At 32.1% G+C, this 22081-nt stretch overlaps 1 protein-coding gene across 3 annotated transcripts in view; it reads right to left on the bottom strand.

The window, feature by feature from the left end:
- LOC139523845 (protein-glutamine gamma-glutamyltransferase K-like) overlaps positions 1-22081 on the bottom strand; it is an 89864-nt gene that overhangs the window by 54298 nt on the left and 13485 nt on the right. The window contains exon 1 of one of the 3 annotated variants that reach the window (XM_071318185.1): positions 10935-11159. The exons of the other annotated variants lie outside the window; for them this stretch is intronic. Within the exon in view, the coding sequence (XP_071174286.1) occupies positions 10935-11109 (175 nt within the window). The 5' untranslated portion in view covers positions 11110-11159. Of the gene's footprint in view, positions 1-10934; positions 11160-22081 lie in introns of those variants that run through there. 3 annotated transcript variants of the gene reach the window in all.

Genomic DNA, 22081 nt, shown 5'->3' on the forward strand with positions numbered 1-22081 from the left:
ATGTCTGTTATCAAATTGTTGGTAGTAATTTAATTGGCTTTATAATGATGTGTAAAATAATTCATTATTTCAAATTTCTATATTAAAGGTTAGAAAAACGACGTAGTTATCAATTCCGACATGTAAAATAACATAGACTATGTTAACGTAAACTTTTTGAGGTAAGTATCTCAGCTTATTCAAATCAAGTTTCCTTCGAAAACTGCAATCTACAAAACATCTTGAACTTTTTGATTTATTTTTATCTTAATTATTTTACCTAAAAATATTAAAAAGTTCTATATTTTATAAACAACAGTTTCAATACATTTGACATAGAGAATAATACATGGCAAAATCCGTATCATATGTCGTATCATCCCGAGACATCAATATCAGCCCAAGGGCCTTTAGGCCCGAGGGATGATATTGGTCGAGGGTGATACGGCATGTGATACGGATTTTGCCATGTATTATACACTTTATCATATATTTCAACAGAAGAGTATTATATTATATGAACACTGTTTTCTGATCCATAGCACTGGGTTACCTTCAGTTCTACTTTTGTCTTGTTTCAAAGGCCTTAAAAGAACTGCTCAATTACTTATCCGAAGCACCTGGGTTACCTTACAATTTGCGTGCTGTTGTTTTAAAAATATTTTGTTTATTATTGTATTTATTTGTGTGTTTTGTATTTTTCGTAGTTGCATTTAGTGTGCCAAAAAATATGTAAACTTGACGTTCGTGACGTCACATACAATATGAAAACTCGACGTTGGTGACGTCACATACCAAACAATGACGTCATTCAAAAAATTTACCTATTTTGAGGAAATTTTTTCTTTTAAAAGCAAAAAAAAAACCAAAACTGACTTTATGTAAAAAAAAAAAAAAAAAAAAAAAAAAGTAGGGGTGTGATAAAGGGTATGCGATAAAGGGTAGGGATATGATAAAGGGTAGGGATATGATAAAGGGTATGCGATAATGGGTGCGCATCAAAGTTGCGCGATATGGATTAAACAGCAGGCTATTTATCACATATGCAAAACTACTGTATTTACTACTAAACATATGATAAAACTGTGTTGCAATCCGAATTAAGCTAACAATTATAATAACTGGCGATAATTTAGTGGTAATCGCTGCACTTTTATGGAAAAATAAAGTTATATATATCTACTATGTTTGATGAATCTAACGTTTGAAAAAAATCTCTAATTGAAGCATTAGCAGCTACACACAATACAAAGGGAAGGTTAAGTATCAGGATCTGCTTACCCTTCCGGAGCACCTGAGATCACCCCTAGTTTTTTGGTGGGGTTCGTGTTGTTTATTCTTTAGTTTTCTATGTTGTGTCGTGTGTGCTGTTGTTTGTTTGTCTTTTTCATTTTTAGCCATGGCGTTGTCAGTTTGTTTTAGATTTATGAGTTTGACTGTCCCTTTGGTATCTTTCGTCCCTCTTTTTTAAGTAAACTATGCGATATCTATTTTATTTTCTACAAAAATAAACATTTTCAGAACAACAGGGGTATTATGTGAGTCTGTGTAAATGAAACGTTGTTTTTAATTTTCTATTTTTTTTTTCTTTTATAATGATTTGATTTGCTCTAACATAAAAAAAAAAAAAGGATCGGACACAAGTTTTTCAAAATTATGATGTACATAATATAACAATTTACAGTTAAAAAGAAATGTACCATTCAGTAGTTATATCTTAAAAGTGACAGTAAAACGAGACATTTGCACAGTACGCAAAAAAAAGCCCAATACAGAAACTATGTCACGACAACCTACAACTAAAAAATGCTGGTTATGCAATTTCGTGCAACTAGCACGAGTTCTACTTAAGGTTTAGATTTAACTGTTGGGTATTGAAACTCGTGTTATTCCGATGAACAACATCTGTTTAGTGCGGTTCTATATCAAATTTATAAAATTACACTCTGTTATGAGAAGGACTCGTATAGAGATATAAAAATATTGAAATCAATTCAAATAAAATGGCTGATAAAGTTTAAATTTCGAATTTTTTTTTCACTGACTTTCCTCCTTTTTTAATTTACCTTAGTGTTTGGTATTTTTGTTAATTGCACTAGCTTAATTTTCCCCATTCAGTTAAAACAATGTTTTAAACAACAGTTTGAATACATTTAAGAACAGTTTTGTAATCAGATTAATTTTACTAATATAGTAACTTGGGAGAATTTAGAAAACGTTATTACTATAATTGCACTTTCATAGAAAATAGGGCTATATCTAGAATATTAAGAGTTGTGGGTGACAATAATGATATATCAGGCGTTTGCAAAACTTTCCTAATTGAGGCAACAGCAGATAAACGGAAACTCAAGGGAATGGTGGGCGACGGGGGTATTTATCAAACTATGCGACATTTAATTTGTTTTTCTACAGTTAACAATTCTAAAACGACAGGGGTAATATGTGAGCCTTTGCAAATGAAACTTTATCACGACAGTCTACAACTAAAATATTGTCATGTTATGCAATGTTCGTGCAGCTGGTCACGTAAATACAAATTCAATCTATTTCTGATCTGGTATTGAAGTTTACCTTATTTCTTGAATTCTTTTATTTAGACGATTTTACCTTTGATTAATCCGACTGCTGCTTGAAAAGTTTTGATTCAACATGCTGCCTTATTAAAACGGGCATTGGTGAAATTCAAAAAAATAACTTTGAGCAAGTTCTTTAACACTTATATAGCTTCGCCGTTGTAAGAAAAAAACTACGTTTGGGTGAAAGTTTTATGTTCTTTTATAGTTTATTTGTCGTTATTAAATGATAGTATAAAGGGGAAAATGTAGCAATATAAAGTGCCATATTTTTTATAATTACACCTTATGTAAGAATCCTGGGATTTGATTGGTTGATAGCCAGTGTATTTCACCAATTTACTGTTATCAAATGAATATCGTTCATTTTTTAACGCCGCCAGGGGATATGCAAAAAGGATATGTCTGTTTTACCCTCACTGCCGTGGTATTTGCCAAAAAATAATCTATCCGACTGGACGCTTGTAACGTCGAGATCAGCAATGCGTTTTTGAAAGTTATCATTCGGTGTAATTAACAGATATAGCATGTTCTTGTGAGGTATTTCCGAAAAATACCAGTCTTGAGAATGAATTTCCCTCGCCTAACGGCTCGCGAAATTTAACATTCTCTCGACTGTCATTTTTCGCAAATACCCCTCCTTAACATGATATATCTGTTTTAAACACACCTTATATAAGAATCCTGGGTTTAGATTGGTTGATAGCCAGTGTATTTTTCACCAATTTACTTTTATCAAATGAATATCGTTCATTTTTTAACGCTGCCGGGGTATTTGCAAAAAGCATATGCCTTTTTTACCCTCTCTGTCGTGGTATTTGCCGAAAAAATACTCTATCCGACTGGACGCTTGAAACGTCACGATCATCAATGCGTTTTTGAACATTAACATTCGGTATATAATTAAACAGATATAGCATGTTCTTGAGGGGTATTTGCAAAAAATACCAGTCTTGAGAATGCATTTCCCTCGCCTTACGGCTCGCAAAATTAAACATTCTCTCCAGGGGCGGATCCAGGAATTTATTAGGGGGTGGTCACCTTTTGAAATCTTAAAATTAAAATTCAATTTTTAGATAATAGTTACAACTATAGAAGACAAAAGTTACACATTATATAAAATTGATTCCAATTTCATTTTTCTTGGATGCCTGCGTGCAAACATGGCAACTATAACATCAAGTTCTAACTCTAAATTGTAATGCACGTGCATCAGTGCAAGTCCATTTAGACGGTCCTGGCCCATTGTTGCACGTAGAAATGTTTTCAGTAACCCGAGCTCACTATTCGAACGCTCACATTTACAACTTGTTACACTAATTGTGCAAACAATTTTGAGAACAACACGCTCATGTAATACTCGAGAACATTAAACCGTTTCTTGATTTTTATCACTCTGACTTGCCTAGTCCATTTGGAATTTCTTCGGAAGTAGATAGGTGGAAACATACCACAGATACATTGCCAAAGTCAGCTGCTGAAACCATTAAAAAATGCAACAAACTTGATTATCTCAATATATATATGCAATTCTCAAAATTGTTTGCACAATGAGTGTAACAAGTTGTGAATGTGAGCGTTCGAACATTTAATGTTTATTTATGTGACTTTAAAACTTTAAAATTATTTTTGAATTTTGGCATCACAGTAAAAAAATATTATTGGACGAGAAAAGTTATTATCCAAACTTTAAAAATTTAGATAAACGTAATGTAAAAAAAGGATAAATTACCTGTTAAAAACATTTAAGATTGAGGACTGTCTCTTCATTTTTACACCTTAACATCAAAGAAATCGACCAAGTAATTAGCGATTGTTGATTACATGTTCATTGTATAAACATACCTGTCAAGGTACATGTATTTAGCCTTAAGGTAAGTAATGACTACTTTATGACTGGTGATTACGATAGACAAATTGATTTGATCGACGAATTTATTTTTCAAAATGTTCAAGGTGCACCATTTTTTGGTACATGGTGCACCATTTTTGCAAACCCAGGGAGTCTCGACTGGTATTTTTCGCAAATGCCCCTCCTTAACATGATATATCTTTTTAAAAATTTAAGGAAAAGATTGTACCTGAAACCTTTGAAAAAAGGACAAACAGGTGTATCACTTACATACGATTCAATCTGAACTACTGCTGCAATACAAACTTCAAAAAAGTTTCAAAATACCACTGCATATTCACCAAATAGATATAAACATCACTGGTAGTTTTGAGCCCTAACCCACTACTATGCTTCAAAAAGATACCATTCATGGATCTAATTTGGTATGTCATACGTGAGTTTGATCATCAGAGCCTAACCAGTTGAAAAGCCTAATCAAAAACAAAATTGAACAGTACCGAAAACCAAATATGTGTCAAAATCTGGCTAAGTCAATAAATGCCTTAGTTACAAAAAATCTTATTTAACGCATTATTCATCACTTTATAAACAGTTAGTTTACAGAAAAATACCGTATTAATAATGTTTATTTCTGTAATGTCATTATGTATCCCATTCAAAAATCAAAGCGGGCGCGTATGTTTCAGATATAATTACACGCATGCACCTATAACTAGTTTTACATTAATTTGAAGTAATTCGTGGTAGTTTATCTCATTTGTTTTCAATTTTAGACAATATCGTTTTTATTCTGAATATTCAAAATTGTTTAGCTTGATTTTGGACTAGTTCTGGGCTTATATTAGGTCAGGTATGCTTGAAAGATTATGTGGCGATGTTACACAACTTTGAGAGCGCTCGTGTAATAATCTATCTAATATTGCTTTAAAAGTGAGGTAACCACAAACCAGTGAAACGAAGTATAAGTAAATTAACAAAAAAACTCCAAGGAAAATTTCAAAAAGGATAAAAGCTCAAACCCTTCAAACTAATACAAAACAACTGTTATAGTCCTTACTTGGTCCAAGCATTTCCTTTTGTATAATGAACCAACACATTGTATCTACTCGGTATTAAGAACAAACAAGAATGTGTCCTCAGTACACGAATGCCCCACTCGCACTATCATTTTCCATGTTCAGTGGACCGTGAAATTGGGGTAAAAACTCTAATTTGGCATTAAAATTAGAAAGATCATATCATAGGGGACATGTGTACTAAGTTTGAAGTCGATTAGACTTAAACTTCATCAAAAACTACCTTGACCAAAAACTTTAACCTGAGGCGGAACAGACGGACGGACGGACGGACGGACGCACAGACCAGAAAACATAATGCCCCTCTACTATCGTAGGTGGGGCATAAAAAATGCAAAATAACAAAAGACGAAAAGAACGGACTTTAAGAGTTCCCTTATAACTGGTTCTTTGTGAACAAGGTAAATGAAAAATGCGATGTATACGGCAGGAAAAAGTAACTTCACGTCTCTGAAAGAAACAAAAGACATCTACAGGTCAGCTTACAGTATGTAACAACACGTTACTTATTATAACTATATATATGCGAAAGCTTTACAGATCTAACATTGTTGGGCTTATGTTAGACGATTTGTATATACATAATGTACACAGCCATGTATCACCATCATTGCTGGTGATCCGATGGATAAATCTGTTATAGAGTTGTCACTGGCTCAGACGTACTTATGAATATAATTATTTTCTTTGACTGTATCTTACATTAATTTGTAGGATCCTTTACTATAGATAATTTAGCTGATGTGTAAGAATAACATCTTCATGCCTTATATATCATGTACTGTAGTACGACGCTAGTTTAAAACTGACGTGAAAAGGTAACACCCGGCCACCGAAAGTTTCATTTTTATGAAACCCAGGTGGTCGTGTGGTTTAGCGGGACGGCTATAGTGCAGGCGATTTGGTGTCACGATATCTCAGTAGCATGGGTTCGAATCCCGGCGAGGGAAGAACAAAAAATTTGCGAAAGCAAATTTACAGATCTAACATTGTTGAATTGATGTTAAGACGAGTTGTATATACATAATGTACACAGCCATGTATAACCATCACCGCTGGTGATCCGATGGATAAATCTATTGTAGAGTTGTCACTAACTCAGACGTACTTATAAATATAACTATTTTCTGTGACTGTATCTTACATTAATGTGTAGGATCCTTTACTATAGATAATTTAGCTGATCTGTAAGAATAACATCTTCATGCCTTATATATCATGTACGGTAGTACGACGCTAGATTAAAACTGACGAAGAAAGGTAACACCAGGCCACCGAAAGCTTCATTTTTATGAAGCCCAGGTGGTCGTGATGTCTAGCGGGACGGGTACAGTGGAGGCGATTAGGTGTCACGATATCTCAGTCGCATGGGTTCGAATCCCGGCGAGGGAAGTACAAAAATAATTGCGAAAGCAAAATTACAGATCTAACATTGTTGGATTGATGTTTAGACGAGCTGTATATATATAATGTACACAGCCATGTATCACCATCATTGCTGGTGATCCGATAAATAAATTTGTTGTAGACTTGTCACTGGCTCAGACGTACTTATAAATATAATTATTTTCTGTGACTGTATTTTACATTATTTTGTAGGATCCTATACTATAGATGATTTAGCAGATCTGTAAGAATAACATCTTCATGCCTTATATATCATGAACTGTAGTACGACGCTAGATTAAAACTGACGTGGAAAGGTTACACCCGGCCACCGAAAGCTTCATTTTTATGAAACCCAGGTGGTCGTGTGGTCTAGCGGAACGGCTACAGTGCAGGCGATTTGGTGTCACGATATATATCAGTAGCATGGGTTCGAATCCCGGCGAGGGAAGAACAAAAAATTTGCGAAAGCAAATTTACAGATCTAACATTGGTGGGTTGATGTTTAGACGAGTTGTATATACATAATGTACACAGCCATGTATCACCATCACTGCTGGTGATCCGATGGATAAATCTGCTGTAGAGTTGTCACTAACTCAGACGTACTTATAAATATGATTATTTTCTGTGACTGTATCTTACATTAATTTGTAGGATCCTTTACTATAGATAATTTAGCTGATCTGTAAGAATAACATCTTCATGCCTTATATATCATGTACGGTAGTACGACGCTAGATTAAAACTGACGTGGAAAGGTAACACCCGGCCACCGAAAGCTTCATTTTTATGAAGCCCAGGTCTAGTGGGACGGCTATAGTGCAGGCGATTTGGTGTCACGATATCTCAGTAGCATGAGTTCGAATCCCGGCGAGGGAAGAACAAAAAAATTTGCGAAAGCAAATTTACAGATCTAACATTGTTGAATTGATGTTTAGACGAGTTGTTTTTATATATATATTTATATACAACTCGTCTATATATATAAAGAGTACATTTCCGAACGGATTGGTTTAAAAACACTTGAAGCCCTCAAAGAAAAGAACGGTCTTACGTATTGATAAAATGGATATGGCATGAAGTAGAACCTCAAATTATGAAGCATGTACGTATCAAATAAGGTTGTTGGAGCCACAATCTTTGTCTTATCATGATTAACATTAGGAAAGTAGTCATATATTTCTTTCACTCAATATAAACCAATTAAAATCACTTATTCTTCTTCTCATAGTTTGCAAGATTTTAAAATTGTGTGCCCCCCATAGACGTGATGTAATCTTAGTAACAATATTCATAGTGAAATATATGGGTTTTTTTAAAATTAATATTATTAAAACTTTGGTATTTTTATATATCAAATTTCTTGTCTCTATAAATAAATTAAAACGTTTGATATTAAGGTATATTTTAAACTAGGAAAACTTCATTTTACAAAAACAACTAGTCCCTGAGTGTTACGTAGACGTATAATACCAGATGCCGTGAAACAAAATATAAATATATGTATTAAATAAAGCAGCAACTGTTTAATATGTTGTGTTCATAGAGTAATGTTGTATAAATTACAAATTACAATTTGTACAGAATTTTGTAAGAGCTATCAGTATTTTATAAACAGCCTAACAAAAATGGATGATACAAGCACAGTCATATATTTCGCATATTTCTGTATTTCCATGACAAATGATGCAGTCTAATACTGAAAATTGATACAAAATAAAACATCATAAGAACACAAAAAATACTTTTTAAGGATATGATTTTGGTATAAACAGAAAAACAAAAAATAGAATTTAGACCATTCAGGTGTCTTCATCTCTAGTTTTAGGACAAAAAGAATATCACTAAAAGTTGAGGTATATAAATTTCAATTTCAGACATTAAACAGATAAATATAAGAAGATAAACTTTGATCAATTCGTGCAAAAAGGTATGTATCAAAAAACTTGTAAACAAAATATATACTAATGTGACTAACTTCGATTCGACGTGACTGAAAGCACCTTCAATACTCTTATATTTAAATGCCAATTTTGTTATAGTACCATAAACCCCCACCCGTAGAAACCACCAACACTTTTCTCGTGTCTTATATACACTTATATACACTTTTCTCGTGTCTTATATACACTTAGCATCATACGGGAAAACCCAAATTTTAAACGAAATTAAATATATTCAAATTGGGATACCGAAATATTTACACTTCCTTTTCTGAACGATTCTCAGTCCTGAATAACCATAACATATTTACCAATCCAACGACTTACAATTAATTTGATTGAATTAAACACAGTTTTAATGTGATTGAATTGAACCCAGTTTTAATGTGATTGATCTTAACCCAGTAATGAGAATAGCGTAATTAGTTAATAAAGAGTGTTTCGGCAGCCATACTTTGTTGTAAATGTCTGTTTCAATAAGATATGTTTTTTAAATCTAACCGACGATTCATATCCTCGTGGCGAATCAGATAGATTCATTTTATTTATAGCATCGCTGATATTAGGCTCACGACAATTAAGTAGTTTCCTCTTGAAATGTAGCCCTGAACGAATATAGTAAACTCCAATAACCTTAGCCACATTCTCCCTTAAGTAAATTTTGTCATTAAATTGAGGGATAATGATAGCAGTCAGTGTTTAGTTTTGCCAACAATAATGACTCTCAGGAAGAAAAGATCCGAAAAGTATTATCAGTACAGAAAATCTAGTTGTAATGGATGCCAATATGGCTTACTGGTGGACCGTTATGACCTTATCACTATTTGTGGTAAACCTAAATAATCAAACTGTTTTGCAATTGCGTTTTTATATAAAATACTTATATTAATTCTTGGACAGAACATTATGCAATAGAGCAATAGGGAAATTGCTTGGAAACAGTTAAAAGTGCAAATTTCCACCATGTGAAAAAATGTTTTGTAGGTAACTCAAGGCTCCTATGAGTCTGATTGCTCGTCTAGCTTCATTTCAAAGCTTGCTGTAAATGTTGATCTGAGATAACTCAAAAGATAAATAATAAGCACAACTTAATTTGCGTTGTCTGTAGTGTGTTGCTATGTAAGTCATTATATTGCATCTCTATCATAGATAGTGGGAAATCTAGAGTAAAAATATTATTTCCCCTGTTGATTTTCAATGTTTGTTAAGTTTTAGAGTGGACGCTTTTTGTTGTAAATTCACAAGAAAACGAAAGGTTAGTATCGTCACCGGCATTGTTTTATTATTGATTTTCTCAAACTTTTTCATTAAAAGAGTGACTTTTCTATTGTTCTCGGTTATCGTTTTTCCAAATATGTAGTGGGATCGTCAGCTCGATGTTGATACTTGATCGATAGGGTTTTAAAAAAAAAAACACAATTCTTAGGTTAAAAATATGACACAGAGATAGTACATTTTGTCAAAATAGCACGATCAAAATTCAGATACCAAGCAGAGATTCAAACAATAATAACTATTTAATATAAAAAAGGGAAACTGAACAAAACCTTCTTTCTGAAACATTAAACAGATTACATTTTCAAAACATTAACCAATTACTTTCAAATTGATCAATACTATCGAATAAAGCTTAAGACAAGACGACTTTTATTACTATTCAAAACCATTTCTAAAATGATTTTGATAGTATTACCAGTCTGCGACATCTATCGAAAACACACGGGTCATTAAAACGTTTTCCAATCAATTTCAAATTTAGGCAAAGATTTGTGAAACTTTAAGTATTGTTTGTTTCCCATCCAACATGTTGCACTTCGGTGTTCCTGTTGTTCTTTTGTATTTCCCTCGTTTTTGGTTTGTAACCCAGATTTGTTTCCTTTCACACGATTTATGACTTTTGAACACCGGTATACTAATGCTGCCTTTAAGCATACGTACATTTAGCTTCCAATACTATTTAACACTGGTCACACAAAACAAAACATCCTACTTTTGAAAATGAATGCATATTTAATATCTATTTAAAAGTTGAAGTAACGGTACATGTATATATAAATACGTATAGAATATATTGTAAAGTTTAGACATTTAAGTTAATTATGCATGATTGACTTACCTTCGTCCATATGCGCGTTGGTGTAATAAAAAAACCTTTCAGTGATTGAATTTTTCGTTTGAATTTGACAAATTCTTATCGAGTTTGAAGTGTCTTTCAAAAAGTACTTGATTCTTGGTGAAAGTTTATTAAAATTTGTTTTAATTGCTGCTGATTTACACTGATACATTATCATGGTGGTGATAATCTTCTGATCGTGTATTGGTTGATAAGACAGCTGTATGTTTGTACTTCGCAAACTTGGGAAAACATGGTTTATTTATTAGTTGCAATTGCGATCTGATCAAGCCATCTTAATCTGAATTTTATAGTTTGTTTATACTGTTATCCAACTGTGGCAGGTTGGGAAGGGTTTGGTGCCCGCAAACATGTTAACTCCTCTACATTCTGTCCAAAACCAAGAAAGAGCCTGTCATTCGATTCACATCGTTAAATAACAACTGCATATTTGAAGAAAATGTTTGCTGTTTTAAATATAAATAAGGGTTTTAGTCGTTTTAATTGTTTCTCGTTTGATTTGTTTTATAGTTTCATATGTCGGGGCCTTTTAATGTTTGCTGTGCTATATTGCTTTTGCGTGTTGATGCGAACATCTGCGTCATTTTAGTCTCCAGTGGACAGTTTAGCCATTGGCACTCATACCAAATTTTGTTCGTCGTTTTGTTAGCTGTTAGTGCTTTGTACAGATCTGATGATAAATCATTTTAAAAGTTGTTTAAATTTTGTACTGTCCGAACACTGTCACAGGTTAAGAAAAAGTTGATCGCTAACTAAATGAAAAGCCACAAGACAAAACAAGACACAGTTGTATCAGAAAAAAACTGCTTTTTAAGATAGTACTTATATATAGCTCAAGCTAAGACCTGAAATAATATACAAAGTTTTCTTCACAAATATCACAAAAGCGTAATCGAAAAAAAAGTATATGAAACTGGGCATTCCGATCCGAAACCGTAGAGAGTTCCGAGTAACAAATAAGAAATGTTTGAAACGGATGGTAAATCAGATCTGAATCCGATCCTCTCAGAGGAGTTTAGTTTTCAAACTTTCCATCAATTTCTCTTTGGTATTTGTATCCCAAAAGAAACCTTTCTCCCTTTTCACAAATAGTGAATCTCGTATTTTTTTCTTTTCTAGTGTAATGACATTTAAAGCAGTTTGACATTTGATATTTGCATTTACTGAGAACCAAAGACAATATTGATTTCAGTTGTGCATGCTTCTTATCAAATGAATTACTTTACAGTTTTCAAACATTGATTTAAAGGTCTATTTTGCTTGATCAATGTAATTAAGGAATTTTAAAAATTGGTTTTCTTATCATTGCCTCTGATACAAAAGCATTGGTTGCTGTTAAGTCTAATTATCTCTCTTTCTGCTGTTGATTCCAATTAAGATAGGCTTCAACCAATTAAATGTGCATTTAAGAGAAACGAAGATTAATCAAGGCTGCTTCTGTAGTTGATTATCGAATATTGATATTTTCTCAAAGCGAAAAAAATACCTGATTTGCAAAATATTTTGAAACTAATTTACTGTAAGTTATATTTGTAATTGGATATGCATAATTATTACAGTTCTTCGTTAGTCGACAAGCAGTTTTGAAATTCTTGTGTCTTAACTATTTATTTAACCATTTATAATTAGAGCCTATTTATTAAAATGGCTTATCATTACAAAGTTCCACACAATGGCGGTAAATTGGGGAAAAAACAATCAATATTAAGACAATTCTTGTATTCTACTATTAAACAAGTGAAGAGCAATTATGCACATTTTAAGAAAATTACATATAATTACTCAAATGCCTGTACCAAATCAGGAATATGACAGTTGTTATCCGTTCGTTTGATGTGTTTGAGCTTTTGATTTTGCTATTTGATAAGGAACTTTCCTCGGAGTTCAGTATTTTTTTATTATTTTACTTTATACTAAGGTGTAGTTCAATTGAATATACTCCCAGTGCCTCCTTTACAATATTTCAGAAGTTTAGATTGTATTTTCTGCATATCTTGTTCAATTTCAGAGTGAACATTTTCCCCTGTTTTGAAAAAGAGAAGATACCAAGTGGTGAAACCATAAAGAAACAAACAACAGCATATCTTCAAAGACAGACAAACAACATTCTTGGCAATCACACCAAATCTACTGTTTTTCATATTTACAATGATAACGCTATGACAAAATAAAAAATAAGAAAATAAAACAAAGATTGATAATGTTAATTCTGATTCGAAGCTAACTATAGCCGTTGTTTCCTTATTGTAAAACATATCAGATGCTACTGAAATGATGCTATATAAAATGCAATCAACAATAAGACATTATTTTAATCTCTTTTACCATAAAATTAAATCTTATAAATGCCACTGTTATTTTGTAATTGATCAAGATGTGAAGCAGACCTAAATGCATCTTTGGTATTCTTTATAAGGGAATAAATGTGATAAAAGGTCAACAATAATGGAACGTTACACGATCATGCATATGAAAGTCCTTTTTCCCTTTTCTTGAAACGTCATTGTATGAGGTCTGCTTTACACTAATAAAGACAGAGGTCAACAGCTGGTTTCAAATAGAACGCTACACCAAAAATAACTAATATCATGTCGTTTTACTTATGTGTGTCGTTCGAATGCGGTCGTCTTTACGTATCCCTCACATAATTAAAAAAAAATAAGCATATTGAAAAAATTAGATCTCAAAAGAACATTTTTAAATCAAAAGTTAATTACCTGCTGTTCTAAACTTTTGTTGATAACATCTCATGATAACTTTGTATTCATTTAATTTTTATCATTTATTCACCAGGAGGATTCGTGAACTTTATAATAATAAATAGAGAATTTTTTTTCAGAACACAATCCAAACATTGAAGAGTTTCATTTGTCAGTGTTTGCAAGGAACATTCATGTTTTCGCTAGAATAATTTCCAGCTGCAACGCATCATGTATAAAACTGAGTAAATAAACTTCATTATTTTGTTTCTTATTAAACCATTCTACTTTAATATTAGAATATTTCTAATACGACACGAAACAATAATCACATTGTAGTATTGTAAACAATTCTGGCTTCATGCAATTGCCTCAAAAAAGAAATTTATCTTTGTTATAACGTTTTCATGTTACGTGATTTATATCAACTCTTGTAAATCACATGCACTGTATGTCAAGATTATGTAGGATTTAAACTGTTATTTAAAATGAATAATGCGACTGATATAAATAATTTTTATTCATGAAATAATATATGATTATCTCATTGTGGTTTCTTTGTTGAATCTCCAAGCAATTATCATCTTCGCCTTCTCTCTTTCACATGCACATCGTTTCTACTAGGATTTGTTATCATTTATTGGTCGAACAGTCGAACCAGGATTACCAAGAGCGACTAACTCCTTTCATATATTTTGTTACAATGTTACAGAAAACATGACTGCGGTAACTTCAATATTTAACTATTCGCTTGCGTTCAATTCAACACTGCTCAGTAGTTTTTTTTTAGACAATTCTGTATGTGCTAGATCTGTACAGGTGACAAACAAACTACAATCCCCCAACATAGACTAAACACATCTGAGCATTTTTTACGGGATAATTATCAGAACAGTACTGAATAAACCGTAGTTGATAAGTTGAAAATTGAAAAAAATAAAGGAACTTTGCATCATAATGACTGTTACAGACTTATTTTTGTTTACTATGATACATGTAACACCGAATACAATATTGCACATCTAGTACAATTGGTAGCGTTAATTCCGTTGTACACAAGTGCAGCACCAACTTAATAAAGATCATAATATGTTAATATGTATGAGTTCCAATTTTTTTTCCATAAACTAGAAGAGATTTCGATGTTATCAAATATGTCTGATTTTTCTTCGGACATTTAATAACTGATAACGAAAATTATGTTTGTCTTGACAGAGCTTTTGTTTTGCTAAGCTGATTGGACGTTTGTACCAATTTCACATTTTCCATACTTATAACTATATACGACAGTGAATGAACTATCTATTCTTTCCATTTTTCCTGTATGCTTTTAATAACAATGTCATTTTGGAACAATTTCATAGTAAAAAATAAGATGAAACTGATGGATTAAATGTATGCATTGACCAAAACTCTGTAAAAAATACACACTATGAGTTTTGAATATTATCTTGATTTATTTGGGTCAACAAAGTTTATAACAGAAAGGTGAAAAATACCAAAAGTATATTCAAACCCACAACTTTTAACATAAGAATAAACTTGATATTTCGTAGATACCATTAGATGCCTGTATACTCGTCTGATTAGTAATTTTAACGATTTTGCTCTTTTCCCGATTATGCAGTAGTTTTGCAAGTGAGATAACATCGCAGGTGATGCATGCATAGCAATTTTGGAGACCGCTCGATTCTCGCGGATTTTGGGTTGTTTTATAGATTTTTCTCCTCCCAAAGATTTGAACGTCGCCTTGATTCAGAATGATAATTATCAAGAAAATGACATCTATGGACATTTAAACTATATGCTTTGAATAAGTGCAAACACGAGTTTACTATTCAATTGTTTTCTCGTTTGTGCAAATTTATAAAGTGATTGAGATGGTAATCGAATCGTTTAAATTTTTTATCTTGTCTTCTCTTTTGATCTTTTGATGTTGTTTATGCATAACTCTTTGATGTTGTTAATGCATTACATTACGTTTCAAAATTCTGTCTTTGGTTTGTAATACACAGTGAAAATTTAACATTGTTGTAAACAAAATATTACCCCTACATCTAAACAATTAATTTCTTTAAGTATTTGTTTATAGAGACCAGGAAATCTTCTTCGATAAATTTTCTTTTAATTAGAAAGTACTCTTTGTAAAGCATCGTTTAGTATGTAAAAAATGTTACACTTTGATCTTCCTGCGTATTTTCACGAACAAGAAAGATTAAAGAAAAATGAATAAAATCTAAGATTTGTTAAGACTTATATAAATAATCAGTATTTGACAATGTTGATGTTCAGCTGTAAGTTAGGGATATGAATCAGACCTACCTGTATCTGTAGGTTTTTCTCAACATCAAATTAACAGATGGAATCAACATAGTTCCTATTAAAGTACAATTACTCAGCGATAAGGCATCACATTATGAGCGGAAGTTCAAGGATACAATAGCATGTTCACTATTCTACGAATGCCCTGCCTGACGACAGGTTGCGAACTGATAAAGGCATACAATAACGGTAAAAGTACAGTTGGTTCCTAGAGGACTGCTGACCCAACAAAACAAAAATATTGTTATTCAAATTATTAATAATCTCTTTGGTGTCAGTTTTAGAGAGAGAAAGAAAAAAAACATACTTAACAAGCATTCTGATATTATTGAAAAACAATACATAGTCCCCTACCGGTTGAAAATTTATTGCACTGGAACAAAATGCTAACTTGATCTATAACTTGTCATGGGGTAAACAATATATTAAATATCAAGTCAATAACGTTAAGCCTGGCGCAAAAAGGACCATAACTCTGCACAAAATTATCAGACCGGATAAAAATTCAATTTTGATCTGTAACTTGTCATGATAAAACAATAAACCAAATATCAAATCAATATCTTCAAGCATGAATAAAAAAGTGGGGAGAACTGATTTGCCGGACTGACGGATGGATGGAGATACTGACGGAGTGCAAACCTAAAGTCCCTTCGGCTTCGTCGGTAGGGGACTAATAGTTCAGTCATGGCATTCAGTCTTTTTATAAAACAATTAAGGATGAGGATGTTGACCATTTTTAATTTTCTTATTTCAACTGCATCCGTTCTGTATATAATGAAGCATTATGGTAAATCTGGTGATTGCTAAAGTGTTTCAAATGTGCAAAATTGATGGGTTGCCTTTGGTTTTTTTGCAACGAATGTCAATTTTTGAATGAGATTAATAACAGATATAAATCTACCCATTGTCTTAAACCTACGCATATCGAACCGAAAGCTTAAAACTATTGTAACAAGTAACGGTGAATATATGTATTAATGAAAATAATATTTCGTAAATTATGTGCGTTCGAAGGGATGTTCAAAATTTGCAATCACTGGGAATTCTGTAAAGTAAAGTAATTCCCGTTATATCCACCGAAGAATTGCAATTTACTTACTTAATTAAATCACACTTATTGCAGACAGTAGGAGGAGAAAACACGTACGCTTAGCTAATAACTTAGGGTTCATTTTGTTCTTGGTAGTTTTGACTTAATAAGCGAAGTGTTACTCATTATAATTTAGTTCATCAATTGGTGTTAGCGAAATATTTTTTTAAGCGATACAAGTATTATACACTTGCATTGAACTATACTTTAAACAGTACAAAACATCTTGTATTCTGAAATTGGCATTGTTTATGTATTATAGAGAATCCAAATCGTACATTTCTTTTACAATTATCAAAGATCTAGCACAAGGACTGGTTTTGTTTTTCAACTTTCAATGTACTCTACTTTTTATCGTTCATAATTTATTTCATCTTATGATTCTTTCAACTCTGTCAGACGAAGTATACCTCAGATCAATTTGGCTACATTTTTTTTAGGTCAGATTAGGTCCTGACGTATTTGGGTATTTTGATATCATTGACTTTTAAATGTTTGGGTTTAAGCGTTCCTGATGATGTTTATATCAAAATAAAGAAGAATAATTAATTACATAAAGTTATAACCCACTTTTCTATAAGAATTCATCATAGTTTAAGCCGTTTTTGGTCATTGTGTTACTCGATCAAAATCTACGAAATTTATGTTGCACCACCTCCTTTCCAATTGAAATTCTTTTAAAAACATAATCCACCTAAACGTCAAGTCCATCATACAGCTTTAACCCGAATTATATACATAAAGTGTAATTGTTATAAGGCCCTTCTATGTAGAACTAGATATTCAAAATATTGAATAAGTCTTGGAGGAAACCATCATATTAATTTTATATTTCATTTACAAATTGATATTGCGGAAAATAATTCATACTTCTTTTTTATATAACTAATGTCCTATAGTTTCATTTATCTTCAGAGTTATGCGTTTATGACGTAACATGGACTTTTGAAATTCATTTATCAATTAAGAAGTTAAAATAGAAACTAATTTATCAATTTTATCAAACATAAAATGATTGAATAACTGGAACTGACTTTAGAAATAATCAATTTAGTAAGTGAAATATGATGATAAAAGGAAGCAATCAATTTTGAGTCAGTAATTACATGTAGATGATAGCGATATTAGGCATATACGACAGTTTTTAAAAGGATAGCCAATCAACTCCAGTTTGACTTCGATAAAATAAGTACACAAAATCTACAGAAGGAATCAATTGGTATGAATTGATTAAAGCTTACTGTCTTCTTAAAAAAATAAATCATAGTGGCATATTGTTGCTAATCATACGAAATATACCAATAAATCCATTGTTAACATGTCATTATGTAGCTATAATTCAGTGGATGTCGTGTTTTGCTGTATATCAATCCCTTTGTGTTTGTTTTTCGTTTAATGTTTTCTACATAAATCAGCCCGTTAATTTTCTCTCTTGAAAAAAGTAAAGTCACGAAATTACTGAAAATATGGCCTTATATAGCTTACTATGCGGTATGGGTTTTGCTCATTGTAAAGGTCGTACGGTGATCAATAGTTGCCAATTTTTACATTATTGATTTCTGGTGGACAGTTGTCGCATTGGCAATCCTACCATATATTCTTCTTTTGTGTTAGCAAATTTAGTAGCAAGGGTATATCCTTTTCTATTAATTACTCTTTATTCGTAAATCTAAAGGAGCATATAAATCTATAAGCTCCTAGGAACCTGATTCTATCTCTGACAAATTAACCTCTTATAATTGATCAAGAAAGATAACTTCTGACAGCTTCTTTGTTTTAATCAACATCCACTATATTCTTGTTAGACATTTGAATGATAACATTATTAATGTTGGTGATTATTTTTTTATTATAGCAATAAACAGGTAGGGACACATATCAGTGTGGTTAGTATGTTTGAATGTTTGACAGTGTTTTTTTACAAAGATAGTTCTAGATTTTTCCCATTGGGTAATATGTTAAACTGTGCTGCACAATTACAACCAACCTGTACCAAACAATAAACCAAAAAAAATCTCGCCGTTGTTTTCCCATTTGTTTGATTTGTTCTGAGCTTTTGATTTTGCCATTTGATTATGGACTTTCCGTTTTCAAATTTCCTCTGAGTTCGGTATTTTGTGTTATGTTACTTTTTACATATGTCGATGACTTGATAATTACTTAAACCATATATAAGTCTAAAATCGGGAAATTGATTTAACTGATTAAACGGTTACTATGAAGAATTGGACAGTCAATCTTGGTAAAAGAATCATTGAATTAAAAGAGGGACGAAAGATACCAGAGGGAGAGTCAAACTCAGAAATCGAAAATAAACTAACAACGCCATGGCTAAAAATGAAAAAAGACAAACAGACAAACAATAGTACACATGACACAACATAGAAAACTAAAGAATAAGCAACACGAACCCCACAAAAAACTTGGGGTGATCTCAGGTGCTCCGGAAGGGTAAGCAGATCCTGTTCCACATGTGGCACCCGTCGTGTTGCTTATGTGATAACACATCCGGTAAATAGTCTAATTCGGTAGGTCACATTCATGAAATGGAAGGGGATTGTAGTTACGACGTAAGGAACATATCCGATATCATTTGTGAAACGGTTATTCCATAACAGTCAACCAACTCGTGATGGCGTCCGTAAAATTTACGGAGGGATGATTTCAACTTCACAATTTTGAAAGTGATAATGAATAAAGGCAACAGTAGTATACCGCTGTTCAAAACTCATAAATCCATGGACAAAAAACAAAATCGGGGTAACAAACTAAAACCGAGGTAAACAGCAAAAGGCAATTTTATCTTTTTATAATTAATTAGTTGAACATTCATCATAACGCAGTTATTTAGGAACATTATCCAAGACATGATCATCTGGAATTTTTACCAGTGCCTCAACTTTTCTCGGTGGTACAAAAGCCTTAAAGGCCTCATTTTGTATAAAGAAAATGCTATATTTAGTTAACAGAGATGTCTTTTCTCCATATGAAACATTTTAAATAGCGTGTTCTTTGTTATGGTAAGATATAGTTTGTAAATAACAACAAAACATTTGAATCAAGTTACCTGTCAGTTGAACTTAGCCAGAAAAACTTCGAATCAAATTGATGGAGTTCATACAAAGTTAAAGTGATTTAATAAAAACTATTTTTGGCTTAGAATTACGTGTATGTAATATATAGTTGTGGAATAACATTTACGGTTCCAATTTCACTGCACCAGATGTTGAAGATAAAATCTATTTCGTAATAATGTATATATACCTAATAACAGTCTAAACTCTAGAATCAATTAAAGTTTTAATATAATTTTCGATATTTAAATTCAATGAATAATGAAAATAAATTTGATTTTATTATTTTCTTGTGAAGAATGTGATAGGTTGAAGATTATTGTTAATAGAATTTAAAAGATGTATAACAATATATGTCAATCATAGCACTGATGCATGCATTGTGTATTTAACAGTCTATATGCATTTAAATATTAATTAGCCAATATCTTTTTTTCTTTTATTATATGAATTAGTTTATGAAAAATCATAACAGAGGTATGCAGCATTTCTTTCTGGGTCTGTGTTCTCAATAATACTAATTTTGATGTTGATTAGGAAGGAGGCGTGTATTCATGCATCAAAAGCTTAGTTAGATATAGGAAGATTGGTGTGAGTGCCAATGAGACAACTCTCTATCCAAATAACAATTTTAAAAAAGTAAACCATTATAGGTCAATGTACTGCCTTCAACACGGAACAACAAGCTATAAAGGGCCCCAAATTACTAGTGTAAAACCATTCAAACGGGAAAACCAACGCTCTAATCTATATAAAAGAGGGACGAAAGATACCAAAGGGACAGTCAAACTCATAAATCTAAAACAAACTGACAACGCCAATAACCATCTCCAATTTTAAAACGTTTGCTATAGTTTCATTGTCTAGTTTACGTTCTACATCTTGATACATTTTTCTTTGAGTCACTTATAATTCAGTAACATGGAAACTAATGGTATGCACATTTTCAACATAACTAATTTTCCGAGAGAACACGTAACATTAACATAAGAAATATTTTGTTGTATCCAAGACCACAAATTAAGTAAAACAAATACAAATTAGTATGGCGTTCATTATCACTGGACTAGTGTATGTTTGTTTAGGGGCCAGTTGAAGGACGCCTCCGGGTGCGGGAATTTCTCGCTACATTGAAGACCTGTTAGTGACCCTCTGCTGTTGTTTTTTTATTTGGTCGGGTTGTTTTCTCTTTGACACATTCCCCATTTCCATTCTCAATTTTATACATTATACATTTGAGATGACCCAAACAGAAACCTATTAAACTTACTATGACAAGTAAGACAAAACTAGCAACCATACTAAATGACAAGTAAGAAAAAACTAGCAACCATACTAAATGACAATTTATATATCTAGAAAGCTAAGAATAGTAAAATAACAAATAAAGTAGTTAAAAAGGTTTCCGTTACTAGAGTATGAAGTAAATCTACTTTATATGTTTTTGCAGTGTGTAATTAGTATCTTACATTTACACAACAAATTACTTCGAAACAGCTGCAAGTGAAAGTAATTATATAATATTTGCAAGTACCATAAATAATAATGGCATAAGATATTAATAGCACACATGCAAACTGACAGCTATGCTTCCTGGATCAAAGTGGAATATCATCTTACCATTTTGAAACATGCATTATGAATCATTCATACTGTACAGAACATAGTCAATGAATGTAAACAAACAACTAGATATGTCGATCTCAAATTTTCTTTTTTGCCTGCTTTTATGCAACTCTCACACGTCACTTTTTCCAACTAACACATTATTAATCTTTAAACATAATCCTGAAACAACTGGTTTTGTTTGCATCAATTACCCTTGTTGTTTAAATGTTTCTTTTAACATATGGATTTGTGATGGGGTGAATGGTATTCTCGAATCTTAAATAACAAATAATATCTATGTATTTGGTTTGGTTTGTGTGTTGGTTTTTTTTG

Source organism: Mytilus edulis, chromosome 5 (assembly GCF_963676685.1).
Source record: "Mytilus edulis chromosome 5, xbMytEdul2.2, whole genome shotgun sequence".
Taxonomy (NCBI): domain Eukaryota; kingdom Metazoa; phylum Mollusca; class Bivalvia; order Mytilida; family Mytilidae; genus Mytilus; species Mytilus edulis.